The sequence below is a fragment of the Acanthisitta chloris genome, unplaced genomic scaffold (genome assembly GCF_000695815.1).
Source record: "Acanthisitta chloris isolate BGI_N310 unplaced genomic scaffold, ASM69581v1 scaffold18303, whole genome shotgun sequence".
Classification (NCBI taxonomy): domain Eukaryota; kingdom Metazoa; phylum Chordata; class Aves; order Passeriformes; family Acanthisittidae; genus Acanthisitta; species Acanthisitta chloris.
This window is the reverse complement of record NW_008666765.1, coordinates 27,154-49,783: the sequence shown is the minus strand read 5'-3', so window position 1 is coordinate 49,783 and position 22,630 is coordinate 27,154. Positions and strand designations below refer to the sequence as shown.

Sequence of the window (22,630 nt, the reverse complement as noted above, 5' to 3'; positions counted from 1 at the left end):
TAAGAATAAAATAAATATGTAAGTCTTTATAATTTCAAGGATTTCTATGTATAAATTATTGTAGAAGTAAGGAAAAAAATAAATCTTTCATACTACAGTTTTTAAACATCTTTTCTTAGGAGACATTCCTAGGATTTGAAGCACAAAGGTTTACAAAGTATTTCTCCTTTGACCAGATTGCCTCTGGACGAACTAGTGAGTGAAGAGAGACATCTAGTGCCTTACCTTGGAATTTTGAAAAGGGTTTTCACTGGATGCATGTCAAACAGAGGAGGGTCTCCATCTCCCAGTTCAATAGCTGTTATTCCCAGGGACCATACGTCACAGCGAGCATCATATGAGTAGTCATACTGTTGTTCACAAGCAATGACCTATCAGAAAAGAAGCAGAGAAAACAATGCTTTAATCTAATGTACAATTCCTGCCATCCCAGCGTGATATGAAAGCTCTTTTTTTGAGTTACGTCTAAAATGTTATGTACCTTTCAAATCCATATCTTAGCTCATATATCCCAGTTAGAAAAAAACACGACAAAAAGGTTGCAGTAAATTCGAACTTCTCTTAGGTTTGTGTTCTTTAAAAACAATCTCCTTTTTTAAAATACATTGAGCTCCATGGGGTGCTTCAAATAGCTATGCAAAGAACACCACTGCTGAAGTCTGGTTTTGAAAGCACTTCTTACAGAAACCTATTATAATAGCAGAGAACCCTCTTGATGTTATTCTTATTAACTTCTATGACTATTCATGAGGATAGACCGATTTGCACAGCTGTTTTTTAGATAAGAATATTCCATCAGTTCAGTCATTTCTGCATTTTTTTTGCTTGTATTTACTAGATTAGAGTAGTTGAAAAAGATCTTAATTAACATACCATATACCTTGCCTAAGAAAAACTGAAGTTAACAGGAATCTCTCCTTGGTCACCAGAACTGTTTTACAGCACAAACTTGATGCACACTTCCAGCCAACCCACTGATGCCACTCTAATAAGCTAACTGTCCATAAGCTGAAAACAATTCTGCATCTAAATGTGAGAGTCAAACTAATGTTTAAATTTAGCCCTTATCTTTGCAAAGGGATGAAACAAAAATCACAGCTTCACTGCCTTTTATTCTATCATGGTTTGGAATTCTGTCTCAAGTATGACATCCCAAATCTCAACAATTAGCTTGGAAAATTTGTCAGATCCTTGCATATTGCTTGTATCAGCTTCCATGATTCTGCTCATAGTTTTTAAAGTACAGTTACTAATTTGCACTTAAGATAAACAGAACTCCTGACAGTATGTCCTAGGGTGGCTGTACCCATGTTCTAGAAGAGATTTGATTTTTATTTTTTTTAAACTTCTGTATTACTTCTGAGTTCTTGTGTTAGGGCTTCAATTTGGGACAACGCTTTGCAGAGATGCCACCATGCCAATCAGCACCCCAAGCAACAGCTGGCTGAGAACCACCTGCTGTAAAAAACCCTTTCCTACAGAAGCTGCTGATTCCATATTAGCCACTTGGTCACTTTCTCCATAAACCACACCTAACAAAGGCATTCCATTCCTGCATCTGGTAGTTACTCTATCCAAGAGGCCTATAGGACTTGTCCATCTCTTACTCTGGGCCTCATGACTCCATTTATCATTTATTTCATCATACATCAGAGGTGTTGAATACAGTTAAAATAATACTGAAATGTTTGGTTGGGGTTTTTAGCATTAAAGTTGCACATGAGTTAATTCCCTTTCTTTTCCAAGAGTAAGTCCAGAAAAAATTAAGACCTTTCCTGAATTTTGTATCAATGTTTTGACAAGTATTGAGATCTCTCGTCCTCCTCAATTTTTCCAGTTAGTATGCCAAAGAATGAGGAAAAATGAAAGAAAACACTGCAGAAGAGGATTTGGGGATTTTTTTTCCTTCACCTTGAAGAGGCAGAGTGCTGTTAGCAAACAGTGTTTTTCAAAGCTGTCACACAAAGATCCTTTTCCCATCTCTCTTCTCTTCAATAGAATATCCTAAGTGAAAGCTCTGGAACATTTTTTAGTCCTTCAAAATGTTCATTATAGCCTTGATCTAATCCCAGAGACCCCTCTATCTCTTGAAAAGGTGAGTGTTACTGTGTAGTAGACAGATTCCACGCAATTCAAGCAGGGTGCTTTAAACCACCACCCCTGGTTCAAAAGCCTATATGATAATTTCATTTTCTTATATCATGCCTGCTGAGGGAGAAGACATCACATGCAATAATTTGTAAAGAAACTCAGTGTGGAGATCTATCAGAGATACATAGATAATGTATTCTAAAGAGGTCATCATTGAAATTTTGCTCAGAGATTGAAGCAGAATTTCTTGAGTTTCTTTATACACATCATCTGTATATTCAAGGGCACTTCCTTAAAAAAAAAAGATCATCCAAGTTGGCTTCCAAGGCCTTGACTTGGGAGCTTATCCAGATGAGGCTAATTAAATGCACTATGTTCTCCTTCCTTTTTTAACACATGAAAAATATTTATCTGCTTAGCTAAAAAGCTGCTAGAGACCATTTCCTGGAAGCGAATACCTCAGCAGTTCCCTGGTTCTCATCAGTGTGCTAAGTCCTTTGCAAATACTTGTCTGTTTGCACTCAAAATTTATGATGCAGAGGAATCTATTTTCATTTTCAAGGGAAGGAAAAGAAGGAACTGCTCAAGGTCACACTGGACTTCAGCAGCAGTGCCACAAACATAGCTGGTCTCACACATGGAAAGACACCATGATTTTTTCCCCTATAAGCACATCACAATTGGTTCCAACTACAGGACAATGACAAAATTTGCTATGTATCTTGGTCTTAGGAAGCTTAACAAGCTACACTAAAACAATGAGCATTAGGGCACATCCCGTTCATAATGAAAGGGGGAAAGAAAGTATACTGCAACTGCTGTTATAAAAAAAGGAAAAAGGTATGTGAGCTTTTCTCAGGAACATATAACACATTTGTGTTTTCTGCTCTATAGCTAACAGCTACACCTCCAGTGAATGTGGTACCCGGCAGTAAAATGACACAATGGCAAAATACTGGCATTCTAACCAAGGGGAATCAAACACTGTCAGATTCTCCTCCATTCTAATATCAGAGCCTATCATGATTACTTTAGAAATATATTCCCCTTAATATATGTTCTTTTTGTTTAAAAAATTCAGACAGTAGACCATGCAAACCAGTAAGTTTTAGACCATTAGCTTGACTACAGTGAGATTAACCTCACAGAAAAGATACACACTGAACTGCTTTTCACTAAGCATGCAGCATGTACATGAATTTAACAATCACTTTGGTTTGAAACAAGTTTTCCATTTCTGTGGGATATATTATTAGAATTTTATCAACTTATACACCACTTAGAGAAACACAAATACCACTAATTTTAATTTTAAAGCAAGAATCAAATTGTACAGCTTTTTCCTTGATGAAAGGCACTCATCAGCAGTTTGCTTTGTGTTGGCTAGCAGAGAACATTTTACCTTGCAATGCAAAGAAGAAAGTGTTCTCTAGGTCACAGTTTACAAGCCAACTCCTTGGGAATGCCTCAGTCCTCTTTTGCCTTGAAAACTATCGCTACTCCCTGCAGAGCAAAAATCTCTAAAGGCCAAATACAAAAAAGGAATATGCTATTGATTTATCTTTTATTGTGTTCCTGTTGCTATCGGGAGCTCAGAGACACTTAGTGCTCAGCTCCAGAACTCCTTTCTGCTATAGTTCTGGAGCTGAGAGCAGCACTCAGCAGTGCTGATGCCTGCTCCACCCAGTGGGGCGTGAAGACTGAGAGCCCAGAAGAAATGATCTGAAACTGAAGAACATGCTACTTCCTTTCTCTGCCTTGTGCAGAGACATCACATTTGTACCAATTTTATATCCAGCAAAATCCTCCCCTGCTTGTACAAGCAAAACAGAAGAGGTAGCTTGCATTTCTGCAAACATTATGCTCATGCCAAAGCTTCAGGGGATGATGTACTTAATCTTGAGATTTGCTAGTAAACATGATGGGAATAATAAGCACCAAGTCTTCCACTTTGGCATGGGCTGGTTCCACACACACAGTGGCTCAGGTTGCTAAGGGGACAGGCTGCAGCTTTTGGTTTAGTTGTAATTTCAGTATGATTTCAAGCCCAGCCATACTGCTGTAGGCTGAAAAACACCACACAGAGAAACACTGTGGGGGTAACTGTCAAGACTAACTGTGCTGAGGGTCACACTGGTACAGAATGTGGTGAGGGGGAATTTATAGGGCTGGAAAAGATGGTACACAAACAAATCAGCCATACTAACTGGAGGGAACTTAGAGAATTCAATGCCTAGGTATTCGGTGTGATTTATAACTTGTACAGAAACACAAAAATTCAGAGATATATAAATTATTCACAGTCTGATGAGAAAACTTTATATGCAAGGATATAATTCTGCGTGTTCCAAAATCAATACAAATATTCCTTTGAACTTCAGTAAGCCCATAAGTAGATCAAAGAAGGAAAACAGGTAATATGAGATCTACCTGTTATTTGTCCAGTGGTCATACTGACTTGTGCACAGAGAGGAAGCTATACATATGTTCAGCTGTCACAAAACACATCAAACCCTTTTCAGTTTACCTGGAATGATTAGAAGTGAACTTTCACTTTGCCTCAGTACACGTACAAAAGGAGAGCTGCAAGCATACACAACACTAATACTAGCAGTACAGATGTGCTACCTGGAGAGGATTGCTACACAATGAGCACTGGTAACCCACCCACAGAAAGGAGTCTGCAGTGAGAAAGGTTGATGCTTCTGAAGTAAGGTGCTGCTGTGCTCAGCTGACGTAGCTAACTAAGCAGCTTATGTGGTGTGCGAGCACAGTGCTGGAAAACACTGCGGATGGAAAACGAGAGTGGCACAAAACTGTTACCCTTGCTGCAAGGAGAACACAACTGCCAGTCAAACAAAACCAGCCAACTGAACTTCTGTGCTCCACCTGACACAATGCAACCCAGCTGCACTTATCTGCATAGGAAATAGAATATTAAATACTCTTCTAATTCCTATACACTGAAAACAAAGAAGTCTTTCGTGACAGCATTTAGAGGCACAGGGGATACTGAGTGAGCCAGAGCAAAGCAATACCTATCTACGCCTCCCTCACTTCCTCTTTCCTTCCCTCCCTCCCTTCAAGCACATTCACATGATTTAGAAAAAAGCAAATTTGTGATTGAAATTGGTTCTATATCCCCACATTTTCTTATTTGGATTTCAGTGCCTTATTCAGTATCATCATACAAACTTTCCCATGGTGTATCAGAAAATTGATTACATTGTTAGAAATGTTACCAAAATAAGTAGTAATTAATATTTTAAATAAGTCTTCTAAGCAATTATCACAATTAACAGTGATTCAGTGTAAATAGTCAAATTTTAACAGCTGTAAGAAATCACTTTTTATTTTTAACTCACCCAAGTGAAATACTCCTGAGACCATCAGCCTGCTCTGGCAGCAGGCTGCATTTGTAGGGAAGCATAATGCCTTGTAGTAGACCAAAGGATAGAGAGGGGACAAACAGGTAAGCTTTCAAGCACACAAATCTTTCTTTTATACCAGGAGACCATCACAGCCTCAATACTACTCATATTAATATAATTGACACATTTTGCTTCTGACCCACAGAAGCAAAATGTAGCAGACAGGATAATACATTACACACCTCACACAGATTTGTAAATGGTCTTTCACAGAGAAAGTAAAAAGATGCAACTCCAGCCTACTAAGAAAACATTTCATGTAGGGGTCGCCGTGCAGAGGAGTGTGGTATTGAACTGATTTCCTCTGCTGTTTCTAGCTTGTTGTTTTGACTTGTCTTTTAAATCTTTAAACACTCTACACGAAAGTTTTACAACCCCTCCACCACAGCTGTTAGAACAAAAGAGGAGCATCTGCAACTCCTCCACATCCCCTCACAAGATAAGGCCATGTTATCAAGGTTACTGGCAACATTTCCTGAGGTTCCCTCAAGCTGTCACTACGTTTCAGCTCCTTCCTGCCATGCCATGAGGGTCAGCTGTGCTGGAGGCAAAGGAGGAGGTGATGCATTCTGCCAGACTTCACTCTTCAGGGAGAGCTTGCTGGAGCTGTCCTGCTGCACACTCTGCCTCTCTTGTGTACCATCTCCTTTAAAGTTTGAAATCTCTGTATTCCAATTCAACTTTCTGAACTCCACTGCTTTCATTCTGGACTTTAAGCAACTTCAGCTTAACTCCTTACTACCGCAGTTTGTTAAAGCTTCGGTTTGTGAGTCACCAAAAAAAGCAGGGGGAAAAATAGGACACAAACTGCCATTTCCTTTATTTCTTTAAAGAAATTAAAATCTCTGTTCCCAAAAAGACGACTGTTTAAATCGTAACAGTCACCTCTCAGAAGGTGCCATCTCAGAGTCAAGGGCATTTTAGCCACTTAGAGACTTAATTCTACCCCATATTCTGTCACTCACCTGCTGCAAGTCCTCAAACAATTCATTTCACTTCTATCTCCCTCAGTTCTTCCACACAGTCTTGCCCTATCTATTTAGAGCAATTGTCCCCACTCTTCCCCACATTTGCCGTTTAGTAGTTCCACTCTGGTGTGCTCATCCCTATTTTCACATGTACCACAGTGTTGCACTCAAATCCAGTGCTGCATTTCAAGAGGACATATAATGTTCCCTAAAAATAATTCCTAGCACACTGCAGTGTCCCACTAGCTTAACCTCCTGAAAAACAGGATGGAATTTCCTAACATATATCTCGTGGGCAGTTCCTTTACACCCTAGGCTTAATATACTATCACAAATACAGTTAATTGTAAACAAGGTGTTCAAACTCCAGTCTAACAAAAATCTATGTGATGAATTATTTAAAGCTACCATTCTTTATACTGAACATTTATTTATTGCTTTTGTTATTTTTAGCCCTCAAATGTGTGGAATTTTCAAGTATTTCACTGTTAATTAATCACAGTGCCAGATACACACAAGTTCTGTAAAAGCACCAGCAGCAGCTTTCTCTACTTCCATCTGTGAAGATTTTTCCTAAGGACAATCAGTTATTTTGGCATGTTTTTTTTAAAATATGTTTTCAATCTTATCTCATTTACTGTAATTTGCAAGGTGAAAAAACCCCAAAACTGAAAAACTTTAGTAAGAGCTAATTCAGTAGCCTATAATTGGCTGTAAGAGAATAGTTGTTGTACTTCCATGAAAGATGATGAAAGGAAATATTTGCAAAACTTTCCTTCTTAGAGAAGGTATGAAATTATTTATCATAAAATAAGCATAGTTTTCTACTGTAGAACTGTTTTCAAATTGCTTTTAAACAAAACAATAAGTGCATATGCACTCTTGAAATCTATATCCTATTTGTACTAAATGGTGGATTCCTACAGTTCATTTCAAGTCAGTATTTACAAAATTCCTTGCTTAGCTGTCAATTACAAGTGTAGTGAAAATGTGCTTATCAGAAAAACTAATTTTAGCTAATAAGGAATTAAAGCGAAGGGACCTAGGAGCTATTAACAGGATGCTGACCTGGAGTCCCATGGTGTAAGCAAAGGGCTGGCAAACAAGATAGGTTGAAGTATGACAAGATGAGAATATATTAAATAGTTTCAGGGGACTGTATCAGTGTACTTCTATAGAGTTAATCAAAAACATGAAGAGAAAGATGGAAAGGAAGTTCTTCAATAGCATGTAGTGACAGGACAAGGGGGAAGGGATTCGAACCAAGAGAGAGTAGGTTTAGATTAGTTATTAGGTAAAAGCTCTTTACTGTGAGGGTGCCGAGACACTGGCACAGGTTGTCCAGAGCAGCTGTGGCTGCTCCCTCCCCGGAAGGGTTCAAGGCCAGGTAGGATGGGGCTCTGAGCAACCTGGGCTGGTGGGAGGTGTCCCTGCCCATAACAGGAGGACTTTAAGGTCCCTTCCAACCCAAACCATTCAGTACTTCTATAAAGTTATCTTTTCTAATCTGTTTTTCCAGCTCAGTATTTAACTATACATTAAATGTGTTTGCAATTAAATGAATCCTTCCTCCCACCCAACTCTAAGGCCTGGACACAGATCTTACCGTAATGAACAATGACTTCAGTGGAAATATTGCTGTGAGGTTTTTGCAAAATGAGATTTTTCTCTATCTATATTTTTCAACTACAAGTTACTTGTAGGGTTTTTTTTTTTTACCAGTTAGTTTCATTGCTTTTTCTTTAGATTATGCAGAGACATAGATTAATTCTGAAACAATGTAAATATTATTCATTGTTTCAGGATTAGACTTAGTTCATACACATATAATCAGATTTAAAGTTTTAAAAAAATGTACAAAGGAATATTTAAAGAAGAAAGACAATTTAAACCAGTCACCTACTGTTCTAACACTTCAGAAATTTATGCTGATGCTCAGATGTGCTGAATTTTATCCCAGGAAATATGCCTTCATTCAGCAGCGGGAAGGAAAACAATCTGCAGTGTCTGGGGCAGTTTTACTGATCATTACTTCATCCTGGCAGGATGGTAACAAATATTCAAAACACAGAGTTGACGCAGCTTTAAATAAGACTGTGACACCTGAAATCTCTCTGAACACAAAAGCAAAACAGAGCCAAGATTTTACTCCTGGTTAACTCTCTGTTACAGAATTCACATGATATTTTTACCACAATGTCGCAGCCTTTCCTACTGTCATGTGTCATATTTCAACACATAATTCTCAAAGGATCAACTATGTTTTAATTATGTTCCTTCTGAAATATTAGTATGCATGCACCAGTGTAATTTTTTAGCAGTTATCAGTAAAATATAACAGCATACTCCTTGTAGTTTTACATTACCTTCAGCATCTCTCCACTTCTTTCTGACTTCAAGTATCTTTTTCCTTTCCTATTTTTGTTCTCAAAACTAGATTTGGGCCAAATATGTACATATTCTAACTGAGCTTGTTTCAAGAGAAAAGTTTCCAGCTAGATCACAATAATCAATTATATTTGTGGAAAAAGAGAACTGCAATTCTATGTGAACAGCGTTTTGTTCACTTATGCACTGCAGGTTGAAAACAAGATGTTAATGTTTAGAACTAGAGATGTAAAGGTAGTTCAGTTCAAAAGCTTAAAATCTTATTTATCCTGCTAGCATACAACACAATTTATTTCAGCATAATAGACACAGATTTTAGTAACTGAAGCTTTTGGCAACAGCAGCTTTGAACTACCCCCATGTTAAAACTGTCCTGCCTTGTTTATCTTTTACTGGTATTCAGTGTTTTGTTGTGCAAGTCTATGTTTGTAAGCATAAGACAATACTAATTAGGTTAAACAGCAATCATTGATTTTCAGTGAGTCTACTTTAAAGCTGCTCTCAAACAGATTCATCCTTGTCAAGTTCCTCTGTTGCTTCCCTGCAGCCTGGTTTTCACCCGTATTTTCATTTTTCAGCAAAATTTTTGTTAATCACAAGCTCTTCTGAAAAAAAAACAAATGCTCAAGGACAGGTGTTTTTTATTTGCCCTGATATTGCTAAACAAGCCTCAGAGTCATCAGAAAAAAGGAGCCAAGAGGTTTGAGTCACTCAAAACTGTTAAGCTGCTGCTCTAAGTGCTGCCAGTAAGAACACAGAGCTGAACACCTCATTTATGTCACCCTCAGCCACTGCTATTTTCCTATGAACTTTTGCTACTGCAAGTACCATGCCATATAATCCTCTTGATATGTTCTGCAAACTTAATCTTAAAATATGATGGGTTTCTTCATTTACAGATGGATCCAGGCTGATCTAGTGATCCCAGTTTCCAGTATATTTGTTGCCTGCTTACATCCAGTTATTCCCATCTGTCAGCTTGAATAATCTTGCATAATTATTCTCCGGGTCTTATTTTCCTGTGGTTTACACCAAAAAATATTCATTGTCAGCTTCATTTCACTTAGAAACACTCCTGTAGTCTCTTCCTCCAAGGCAAGTTTTTTCATCTCCTCTCTTCACTCCCCTTTCAGATTAAATCCATCTTTCTCAACGTCAGATGAGATCCCATGATTGAATTGACTGAGGCACTTATGTTTCACACACAGATAGTAAAAGTCTAATTTTAAAAAAGTCTTCATACTTTCTGTTTCTCTGATTAGCAATATTTCATTCCTGTCCTGTTATTTTACAATATTTTGGGGTTTGACATAAATTCTAGCCTATGTCAAAAACCTTTAGGCAGCAAGTTCCCTATAAGCTGTTACCCAAGCAGAGCTTTTCAGCTCATTGCAGTTCTAATGTTACATCTTTCACATAAAAATCTGGCTGCATGTTTTGAAAATAACAGAAAGTTGTCCCCAGAAATGAGGTAAATTGCACCTCTGATGCTTATACAAACACAAAGAGAGCAACTGTAGTGACTCCAACACATGTGGTACACAAGTTGACATTGCAAAGCCATTTCCACAGCAGCATAATGGGTATCTGAGCACCTTACAGCTGTTTTGCAGATTGGACATCTCTGGAGCCTCATCAGCACATCCCTCACAGGCATGCAAATGTGATATGGATTACTATGTCTATGGTACTGGGTTAGCTATTTCAACGAATTTGGTCAAAACAGGAAGCATTCAAAGCTACTCCTGTTCCTGCTCGATGTGCTATGCACAAAACACACCTTCGTTACAAGTGCGTTGTATTTTTAGGTCAAAGTTTTTCAAAATATTTGCTTATTTCTTTGGCTTTTTACCACAAGAATGAATGTTTTCAAGCCAGAAGGGAAAATAAATTTGGTACGATTACTGCCTTTGATGGCAATTATTCAAGCAAAACAGTACCATAAAAATAACCTATAATAATCCAAGTTCAATAAAATATTTCATAATATGTCCCCTATTACCTAGAGAAGTATTTTATAAAGGTCTCATTTCAGAAATGCCTCCAACCAAGGTGATTCCATAAATAAAGCTTGCACAGAGGTTTCTAAGCTATCTTGTGTCTCCTTTGTGACGTAAACTGGTTGTTATGGAGATGGAAAAATATCAACCATTCTTTGTGAGACTGTGCAAGATCAATTTTGGACCCGTTGCTGCAGCTTCTTTTCTTTGCTCAGCTATAATCAGCCTTCCTTAGCCACAAAAATAGATGTATAAAGTGTTTTAAAACCAATGTTTGCACAATACATTTAACTCTTTGATGACAGAAATAGACCCATGTGCATGTGTAACAGATGCAAATTCCATCGCAAATTCCTGAAAATTCATATGGCCTTTGACAGAAAGGAGCCTTGAACTGTTACAAAAGCTGAACAACCTACATATAAACATACCACTCCTTTTTCAATCCTTGTTTTTAGATTTCATAATCTATACCTTGCAGAAGTACTTCTTGCTCCGTAAAGCAGGGAGGGCAAAGATTTCACCCCAGGTTTGGGAAAGTACCTAAGGGAATTTTGTTCAAGAGTGTGTTAAAACATTTCAGAGCTTTGTGAAACAGGAGTAGAAGGGTTATGTCTGGGGAGTAGTATGTAAAAATATGGTCTAAGATACTTAGCTAATCTGCCTGTACCTTAGTTTTCTCCATTTTTAATCTATGCTAGTCCATGTGTCTAAGTGTGTAGGTCCCCAGTCAATGATTGAGGTTAAGGAACACATAGGTGAGTCAGGGTTGTGCAGAGTCCTGTAGCAAGGATTCCTTGTCCCAATCTGTGTTTGAAGCACAGACAAGCACACCAAAACTTAGAATATTTGCTTGGAAACTCATAACATTTTCAAGGACCGTCAGCTATTTGTAGATTTCCTGCACTTTTATAGAAACATTACAGACAAGGAAATAATGAAGTTTATTAAAACTCCATTTTGTACACTCTAACAATATATTATTTATACTGAACGGAGGCCTAGGGGTAAAGCAGAAGCACAGCCATAGAGGGGAAGCAAAGATACCCTTTTCTCCTACTCTGGGGAAGTGGCAACAAGGTGTGCACTGCAGTGAATGGAGACAACCCAGACAAGAACATTTGCCTACCTCGGGTGCCATCCAAAAGGGTGTTCCCACAGAGGTGTTTCTACGCAGCCGTGTGCTGGTGAGCTGGGCTGAAACACCTGCAACAAATAAAGCAACTTGGCTTCAGATTCATTCTGTCATGTTACTCATTTTATTGCATGTATCTTGAAAACAAACCCCAAGCCCTGGAGCATAGCTGCAGGATCCCTGGCCAAAGGAGGTGCAGCATTTGTACTGAATTACTTGTTTGATTAATTTCAGCTTCTTGTTTCCATTCAGGATAGCTGAGATTATTTTTTTTTGTGAATGACTCAGTTTGAAACACTTCTGTTCAAACTCAAAAATTCAATTGGCACCTAAGTGTCAGATTTCTTTCTGCTGTTTTCATGAGTATAAATGGAAACTATTAAAATTACTACTTGACTTTAAAACTTCTGTTTCAGAAATTTACTCCCTGAACATTACTGGCAGGAAACTTGCTCACTAGCATATTTGAGGCAGACTCCTGTTCAACAAAACATTTATGTGCTTGCTTAAATCTTTTCCTATTGAGAAGAGCTCAGAAGCTCAAGCTCACACTGCAGCCTGTACTTAGGGAATTAATCACATTCTTAAGACAAAACCTTTGCTTCAGGAGCTTTGCCGTCTGCGGTTGGACTGCTGAAGCACAACTGAAAAACCCAAAAGAACAATCTTGAGTGCAATCAAACAATGTGAACAAATCAGAATGAACTTTCACAGCAAATCTTCTGTGCTCTGGTCAACATATAATTGAATTAGTTCAGTTCAGTAACATTCCAATGAGTTGACATAAAAACAATATTGACTTAAAATATATTTTGCTTTAACACCTTTAAAAAATAAAAACCACTGTGGTTTGCTCCTGTGGCATCACTCAGAGAAAGAGATGGGCAGAAACACACATAATACACACTGACTGCTGCCAATAAATAAAACACTGGGATTCACAATTAAATGATTTGATTACTGGCTCCAACATTCAATTCTGGATTTGTTTTTCATTTTTCAGTGTAATTGCAAGTGTTCAGTGATCTCCTGAGCAGTGCTGTGAAACAGTTAATGGCTAGGCCATACCGCAAGCCTCTGTGCATTTCACTGTGATCACTCTGACTAGCTTAATCCGTAGCTGCTATCTAGGGATATTCCAACACAGTGCAGAATACCAAAGAGCTGAGAGAGGGAGTCGGCAGGAGGGAATGAGCAAGCACTAGCATAAATGAATGATAAGTTGCAGAGGTTTTGGGTCGATTTACACTGTGACCATCATTTATTCAAATATATTATGCTGTCGAGAGCAACTGAGGGAAGAAACGCGTGCTACATTGAAAAAGCAAGCTGCAAAGTCACACAATAAAGGAAAGAAAAGCCTCAATTAACGATATCTGTGTAACCCTCTCTGTGACCCTTATGTGCAGCCTTGAATATGAACTATTTTTTTAAATCAAGAGTCTGTCTCATTTTGTGGAGAGAATGGATAGAATTCACTGAACAGGTGAACAGGTTTAATTTTTGTATCCCCATTGGTTTAAATTCTCATTGCTTATTTAGTATATCCAATCCTATACTAAATTTAAAATTATTTTCTTTTCCTTTTGACATGTTTCCTTCCCTACTCAAACAACAAATCTGCTTAACATTCCCACAAAATGGCAGAGGATTATTAGTTCCAGGGATTAACCTAAAAATATCCAAAGCATCCACTGTGTTGGGTACTTAATCTGAGATCTTTCAGTTTTCAGGCACTCCACATGCCTCAAGTAGAGCTGTAATAGATATCAGCTGCAGTTCAAGAACACATAGTTCTTCTGTAAAGGAGGACAAGACATGTCAAACTGGTTATTGGGAAAATGCTGAGCAGAGTTTGGTGCAAGTGACCCTCCAGCTTCACAGAGAGTAACTGGCAGAAGCAAGAAGAGTCTCCAGTGTAATGCCATTCAGCTGTCTGAACTGGCAGTCTCTTCTCTTCCTGAACTCCTTGCAATTTCACTATGTATCTTCCACCTTCTGCAATGGAGGAGACAAAACAGTTCTACAAACATTATCACCTGTGACTAATGCCTAAATAATTTCCAGATTTCCTTCTGTGACTACAGTGGTGAGCAAGACAGCAAAATAGCAGCGGAATGAAAACTTGGTGCCTGACACTTCTTTGGTGGGGAAGGCTTCCTGAACTCCTTGCAATTTCACTATGTATCTTCCACCTTCTGCAATGGAGGAGACAAAACAGTTCTACAAACATTATCACCTGTGACTAATGCCTAAATAATTTCCAGATTTCCTTCTGTGACTACAGTGGTGAGCAAGACAGCAAAATAGCAGCGGAATGAAAACTTGGTGCCTGACACTTCTTTGGTGGGGAAGGCCAGCCAGAATGCCCTTTTTCCTGGACACTGCCTAACGCTTAGGCATTAGGGAACACTCAAAATGTAACTCACATTTGTTTCCAGGCTGGTCATACTTCGTGTAATTTGCTGGTGCTACTGTTGTAAATTAAAAAGTACAAAATAAAGCCTGAGACCTAAACGTGGAATCAGAGAGGCCCCAGGGTCATCAGAAAGACTGGGATTCTCAGTTTCCTTGAATGTGCCACTTGAAGTTGCAGCACACCAATCTGTCTTTGGAAGCTTAGCTTCCACTGCGGCTAAGGCCTTGCACACATCTGATAAAAACATTTTGTTTTGAGGAGAAAAGCCAACTTTGCCCACAATGGAGTAGTTACAAATATCATACTCCCAAAATTTCCCCAAATGAGAAGGGATCTTCCTCCCTTGTACTAGGTCAGGGACTCACTCCAAGTTTTGCTTCAGGCCATTATCTTTCTCCCAGCACTGTTTTTGTTGCCTTTACCACTCAAAATAATGAATTTATGTCCCTAGAAGATACTAAGGAGTCTCCTATTTCCCAATATAATTTAGAATCTTCAGTAGATTTTTATGTTACATTTATATACCATGACATCACTCTTAAATTTTCTTTCTACCAAAAATTTAATATTTTATGATTTAAAAGAAATAAAATTACTATTTGCAAATTTTTTGGCACACCATTTTACCCCACTCTTGTTTTGTGAACATTTTTCTTTGCCGTCATGCACTGCTAGACAAACATCTGTTATTCACACAACACTATTCTCAATGACGATTACCTTATGCATTATATAGTTTCCTTAACAAATCACATTACTAATAATCTGCTCCTGTTACCTTTAATAAAATTGTCCACTCCCTTGCATATATATCTGAGGGACTAAAGCATTTCTTTATTTTTCTAAGTGTATGTTCAAAGGGAAAAAAATTTGCTGAACTGACTTAAATTCTGTTGCCAAGTCCCTTTCTGTCTTCCTCCCTCCCTTCCTCCCTCTCTCTCTCTCTCCTGTTTCTTACCTGTTTCCAGACCGGCAATGCTCAAATCTAACAGCAATAATCACAAATTAAATGGATGTTGAGTTTTGGACCCAAGGGACTATTTTACCTTCTGCTCAGAGGGAAAAAATATGCTTAAGGCTAGCAAAAGCCATTTCAGAAAGAATGTTTCCTTTTCATATGCAAAAGATAGAATATCTAAATTTAAATTAGGAGGACAACTGCCCTGAAACTGACATTCCTTGTGAAATGCAAAAGAGCTCTGTAAATAAAATGGTACCTTCAGAACTTTCTAAAATTATTAAATTATTATATGTAAGCTTTTGAAAGTTAAAAGTCTGTTACTGATTTTTGGTTAGAATTTTTATTCTTGCTGTATTCAGGTTCCTTCTGCATTTTTCCTTCTTAAAATCATTCTGAGTATCCTGAAAAAGCCTCTCACTATGGCATTCTGTTTCCCCAAGGGAAAGCAAACAGATGCCTTTGGCTAAACTGCATGTATCAAGAAAACAAATGGGAAGTGGTCATTACCAAAGTCAACGAGCTTGACTCCACCTTCTGTTGTCAGGAGAATGTTGTTCCCTTTCACATCACGATGAATGATCCGGTTATTGTGTAAATGCTGAAGGCCCTATATACCAGCAGTAACAAAAATAAGTTTACTCCCTTATTTAAAAACAATTACCCTACTATTAGGGAACATAATGAAGGCAATCTGCACACACTCTATAGAAACATCTGTCCACCAGATTACATGCCTCAATACAACCCCTGCTGCTATAATAGCCCACGTAATATTGCCAACATTACCATACTTTATAAATGGAAAATGCATGTATGAGGTGAGTAAATTGCACCCCCTGCTGTCATTAGAGGCCCAATGAACATCCTTACCAAGAGAGCACCATACAAGATGTATGAGATTATAGCTTCATCCAGGCGCTGGCCACACTTCAACAGGCCTTTGACAAGCTCTGTGACAGAACCTCCATTGCACAGCTGTGAAGAGGGAGTTGCAAGGAGGGAAAAATTGCAAGTCAAGTCCCGAGTTACTCAATATACTTGTTTAGGCTATAAACACCTACCATGCAGAACTGTACAACACAAGTTTGGGAACAGCTAGACTTTTACCTTGCAATTACCTATGTTGTCACCCAACCTTACAGCACATGTTTTTAGAGATGTTAATAATAAACCACGGCAGCCTGAGTGGGGGGAAGTGAAAATTGAAGATTATAAAGTGTATTTTATAGAATGCAAATAAGAATCGAAGTATTATGAAGAGGACTGTATTTTGTTGTTAGAAGAGGACTTAGAAATCAAATTTACATTATTTGAGTCTTTTCAAAACAATACAGGCATTGCCTTTTTCTAAAACTCCTTTTGTGCAAAGAAAAGGCCAGAGAGAAAAGATTGATGCTCTTGATAACTGGGAGGCAACAAATTACAGTTATTTTAAATTTTCACGCCATCAATGCTCCTGATGGCAGGCAATATAAAGCAGACAGAAGCTATATCTCTACACTCAGATTTGATGCCATGTGCTGCCAACAAAGAAACATCCTAATCCAGAAATGCAGCTTCTTGCAAGCATTTCCTCCTAATGGGCTGCCATACAGCAAAAGAGGAGGAGAAAAAGTAAAATTAGAATATTTGTAAATATGTTTTCACCCACACTATTAGTTTACTGTCCATTCCACTCTAAGTAGGTATTCAGCTCTACCCTTCATCCTCTTTCTCTGTCCTTTTTTACCCTAATATTCACAGTTGTTTGACCAAAAAAAAAAGCTCATATATGGGAGAACAGCCTGCCTTCCTTTCATTGAATTTTATCCTCTATACCTATTTTTGTAACCTTATGCATTTTGTAACCCTTATGCATTTCAACACAAGCTCTTTATCAGTTTAAAGTACCACAGCACAAATCATGAGAATGGTATAAAAAAAAGAAGTTATACAAACTCTCAAGTGTTGCATCTTTCAAATAGCCTTTATGAACTGTGTATCAGTTCAATCACTAATTTCTGTGATACGCTATTATTTTTCCTACTTTATTACTAACTTTCCCTTGCATCAAAAAAATTTCACTAGACTAAAAGTTTTAGTTCACAGAAAGGACTAGATCACATGATAAACCAGACACACTTTATGTAAATAAGTTTTTGAAGCAAAATTTCATCACTGAAGACATGGATGAGTTCTGCAGGAATTTGGTTTCACTTTTTAATTAATTACTAGGGAATTTATTTTTTTTAAATAAATTAGGTGGGAGCATTCAGCTCAATATCTATCATCAAATGCATTTACAGGAAAGTATATGTTTTTCTTCCCATGCTTAACCATTTGCTGACAAGTTATTAAGTCAGAGATTTTTGTTTATTGCTTTCACTGAACTAAATGTTCTGTTAAGACAGGCTGTACTGAAGTATTCTCTAGCCTGCAATAAAATATATACAAGTATGTCCTAACTTAAAAAAAAAACCAAACTGGTTGTGACTGAAAAGTAATACAGACTGACAGCTGTTTGGTAGCATATGTTAAATGAGACTGACTCGAAAATAAATGTATCCCACAAACACCACTGCAGCTGCCAGTGACACTATTCTTGACAGTCAACAAAGATCTAGGACAAAATGAATTTGAAAACTTCATTACCACTTTATATCTAATGGCAATACTTTAAAAGGTGGAGTGATGCACATTTAGATGGAAACATAGGGAAGTTTACTTTACAGATGTCCAAGACTTGCATCATCATAAAACTACTTAAGGTGTCCACTTTCCTCATCATAGGCACTTATCGAAGTAAGGTCATGCTTGTAATGAGTAAACATGGCAAAACTGTGCCTAAAGGGAAAAAATATCCACCTTTTTATTACAAATTTTCGAAGTCACACATCAAATGAATGTATTTCATCAAAGACTCAAGGATCAAAGTCTGAATACTTTGTATATTCCCTTTTACTGAAAATGTGTCATTAATTTATAATATCACAAGTAACTGCTATGCATACATAAATTTGCATGTAAATTCCAAGGCAAGAAACAGTTTGCCTTGTCTGGAAAATTTTGTCCGTAAAAGGAAAATACAATTTTTAAAGTGTCAAATATCTTCAAAAGTTTGGATAATGTGCACAAAAAAACTTCTGAAACACACGTACTTAATTGGTAAGTCTGTATAACATACAACTTGTGCAAATTCTACATTCATTTTGTTCCATGGAATATATTATGATTTTTCTTTCAAAAATTTTGTTGTATGGCGCTCAATGGATCTATCAGATACACTACACTTGTGTGAAAAATGAAAATACATGGGAAACTAAACCCTAACTCAACACAAAGCCAACAACAACACCAAAAAAGAAATACTAAAGTTAAACTTAAAATGAAACACATTGAAAAGTTTTCATTCAAGCTACATAATTCTCCAGTACATAGAAGTAAGATGTACTGTTGGGATTCCACAATTCAAAGTGGAAATAAAGATTCTTGGTTTTGATTCCAGGCATCACTCAAGAACAGGGATTGGAACCTCTAGGATGACCAATAATTAAAGAAAGAATCCTAACTTTTACCAGTCCAGTTATGACATAGAGAGACGTTTGCCTGTGCAGAGATCTGTGCCAATTAAGGCTAGAAAACATCTAGAAGAAATCCTCATCTTGCAATAACCTTTGGCAGTCACTGAATGGGAAACAAGACTACCAGAATACACTTCACGTTGTAATAATACCAGTCGCCACTGAACAAGAAGAATTAATAGAAGGCATGCCTGCTGCTAGGCTGTTCAACAACAACCAGTCTCTAGTTTGAAATTACCATAAAACAGACTTTCCCATTATACTTCCTCTGTTCACTTTTGCAACAGGCAGCTTATTTGTTAACTGCCTTCCATGTTACTACTTCATCATCTTTTTCATTCCCCCTCAAGTGCTTGAGCTCTCCAGAAGTTTAGAGAAATGTCTTATCCAGCGTTTCCTCCGACATGAAAATAAGAAAAAAAAAAGGGTCTGCTTATTTTGGAGGCAGAATGTAGCAACTCAAACAAAAATAAAATGCAAGGACATTGCCTATTAAACAAACTTTTGGACCTGTATTTGATTTTCAACAATATATATAATCTATCATCAGTCCTTTGATTAACAACCCCAATCAGAGAATCACAAAAGTCTGTGACTCTCCTACTGATAACAAACAAAACACCAACAACATTTGCTAGGTAAGATATGACATCATCAAAATGTTTTTACCTCAAGTACTAGCCAGAGCTGTCCTCCCACATATTGATCTGCTTTGTAAAACATCCCATAAAATCTAACAACATTAGGATGATTGGGAAGGAACTGCAAAATATTATATTCAGCTTCAATTTCTTCATCTACATCCTAAATAAAAAACACAAACATACAGAACATATAAAGGCAGTGACTTCTCACAAAACAAGATCAAACTCTTATAGATAAAAAGAACCATTTTGATTAGTTTGTACTTTTAAATGGTTTTACTTTAATGCAGCTGAAAGTACACACACAACACTGTAAATCTAATGCACACTGAATTGTGCCACTTGTGCTCTTTTTACATATGGAAAAGTGAAGCCTGAGTACAGCAAGCAATTGTTCTTCAATGATTCTTTCAGTGCATAATATACTTAACAAGAAAATTAAAAATTAAACTTAACTTTGCTCAGTTTTCTAAGTCAGAAATTTACACATGTACGATTTTTAACCTGTTTTTAATCATGCATATTTTTAAAGTGTGAACTAAATGTCTATACATGAACAAACCTTTGATTGATTCTTTTTCTATGGTCATCAGATAGGACTAAACAGAGAATGATTTCACAAAACCTCAAAGGGGACACCAGTAAAACCAAATACATTCTTATGAGGAAAGACATACACCAGGAGCAATGAAAGAGAGACATAACACTACCCATGAAATAAGCAAAGGTTTCTAAGCATTTGTAATGAAAGAATTCTGTGACAATTACAACATACTGTTTAACATCAGCATCCATGGCACAATTCAGAATAATGTTTAAGCACTGAAACTTTCCTTGTTTCTGCACAGAAAATTTAAGTTTGTATCTTCTTCAGGTTTATGCAAGAGAAAACCAAGATGAATTTCAGTAGTGGCAGATGACAGAAATGTAACTTCTCTCAGTAAATATTTTAGCCCAGCTGTCATGATCAAACTCCAGCTTGATCCAGCCCAAATAGCTGCCATTAAATCTTCCATTGAAAACTAGAGACTTGGTTCTCAAGGCATTTAATACCCACTAAAACCAGAGCTGGCACAGACCTACCTGTGAGAATCTGGGATGTGCTCCTCTTTTTTTATCTTAGTTACTGCCTCCCAAAACTATCAACTTATAAAAGGTAACTAAAAAATCCCAAGGTTCACAGTGCTTCTGTGGTAGGAAAAATAATTTTTTTAGGGAGCACACAAAATAGAAGAAGAACATAACAGCACCTTGTATTTCCCCTGCTATAGCAGGCCCTAAGAGGAGTGCCTGCTCCAAGCACAGACATCTGAATTTGTACCAGAGGAATTAGACAGACCTAAAATAGAAACTAGGCAAATGCTGTCTTTAAATATATCAATAGGATGATGAAATTTTAAGTTGCATCTTTCAGTTGCTGGTACTAAACTCCTTCACTCAACTCATTTTGCAAAATTGTTCTCTTTGGGATGTTTTCAGTATCTTACACATTTGATTTACATTTCAATGCTGTTTGAGAATTCTTTTAAATTACTATTTAAGTTACAGTTTCATACTTTTTACTTACACTGACAGGATCCAGAATCTTTACTGCTGCCAGGCTCCCATCTTTCTTATTGGCAACCTTATAGACTTTACCGTAAGTGCCTTTGCCAATAGTCTCTATAATTTCCCAGGTATCTGAGGGATCAGCTAATGATTCTAGTCCAATCATACTGGAATTATATTGAAACAATCCATACAATGGCTTCCTGGAAAACAAAGCAGATACACATACAATGGGAAGCCCTAAGAAACTCTCCACTAAAAAAGGCATCTTATGATAAAGAAATCAAATATTGCCCTAATTTGAGAAGAAATACAGACAGAATCATAAATGAAAGCCAGACAGAAAGGTAAGATCACTCAAGGAAAGGATGGAAAGAAACCCTGGAGACCACTTCTCTTTCCTTACTGTATTGTATGTATTATTTGATACAAACATTGCCCCTTTCCAAACACATTTTAACAAGTTTTGACAAAATATGACCACTCCCTCTACTGCACACACTTTTAATGGACAGTTTACACAATTGGATTAACACAGCTCCTGAAATGAGGCACTATTGCTTGTGTATTAAAAAGCCATGTCATGGTTTTTACATATATTTGTCTAATGCTCCCTGGATAATTGCCAGACAGGCATTCAGCCTCATTATAGCTGACATATCTACAACATGGTTCTATAACTACTTTAACACAGATTAAGACTGGGCTGGCTGGTACCATAAAATACAAATCAATTTGAAAACAGGCAACAGGTGTACCACTGGGGTGACATACTTCACTGGAGAAGTGCACTTGTCTCTATCTCTGTATGCCAGTCAGTGTGTTATGGTCTGCTACACTGGCTGACAGCATCTTCAGCTCCAGGAGATCTCCAAGTCAGGGGACTTGTTTCCCCAAACACACTAGAGTGGATTCTGCAGTGAACGGATCACTGCAGCCTATGCAGAAGGTTCCTTCCCACCTTGGAATTACACAGATGGCAAGCTCGGGTGATTAGGAAAATGACAGTACCATTTCAGGATTGAATTTCAAGCAGTGAGAATGCAGATCTTGTCCCTGAACTGGTATCAGAGAGAGGAAAGATTAAGATGAGATTAACTCAACCTTCATATATTGACCATTATTAGGGAAGCTTACTGGTTGATAGTTTCTCTAAGAAAGAAGATTATTTGCTTATTTGATGGCTGTCAGTACATAGACCACTTCAGCTATCTGTATGTTTAACTAGGAGACACAAGATCTGAGATCCATGAAAAAGTCAAGAGAAAGAGATCTTGACAAAAGCAACTGAAGACAACACCACTGCTGACTGAAAAAGCTTCTGATTTTTGGAGCTGGATCAATGTACAGCTGAGATTTGAGCCATTTCTTTCTAAGCACATCTGATATCTGCAAATATGCCAGAAAAAAATTTAAAAGACTTGCTGCCTTACAGGACCACTACCTGGCCTAAGAAATTTAGACAAAGAAATGTGAGGCTGGCTA

At 37.5% G+C, this 22,630-nt stretch overlaps 1 protein-coding gene across 1 annotated transcript; it reads right to left on the bottom strand.

The window, feature by feature from the left end:
• Window positions 1-225: 225 nt before the first annotated feature.
• LOC103799916 (myosin-IIIb-like) lies at window positions 226-21,364 on the bottom strand (the record flags this gene model as incomplete). Its single annotated transcript, XM_009072269.1, has 6 exons — window positions 21,165-21,364; window positions 19,623-19,757; window positions 16,264-16,368; window positions 15,901-16,000; window positions 12,008-12,084; window positions 226-371 (listed from the first exon to the last, which is right to left on the bottom strand). Coding segments are annotated over exons 1-6 (710 nt in total), but the record flags the coding sequence as incomplete, so codon positions are not given.
• Window positions 21,365-22,630: the final 1,266 nt, after the last annotated feature.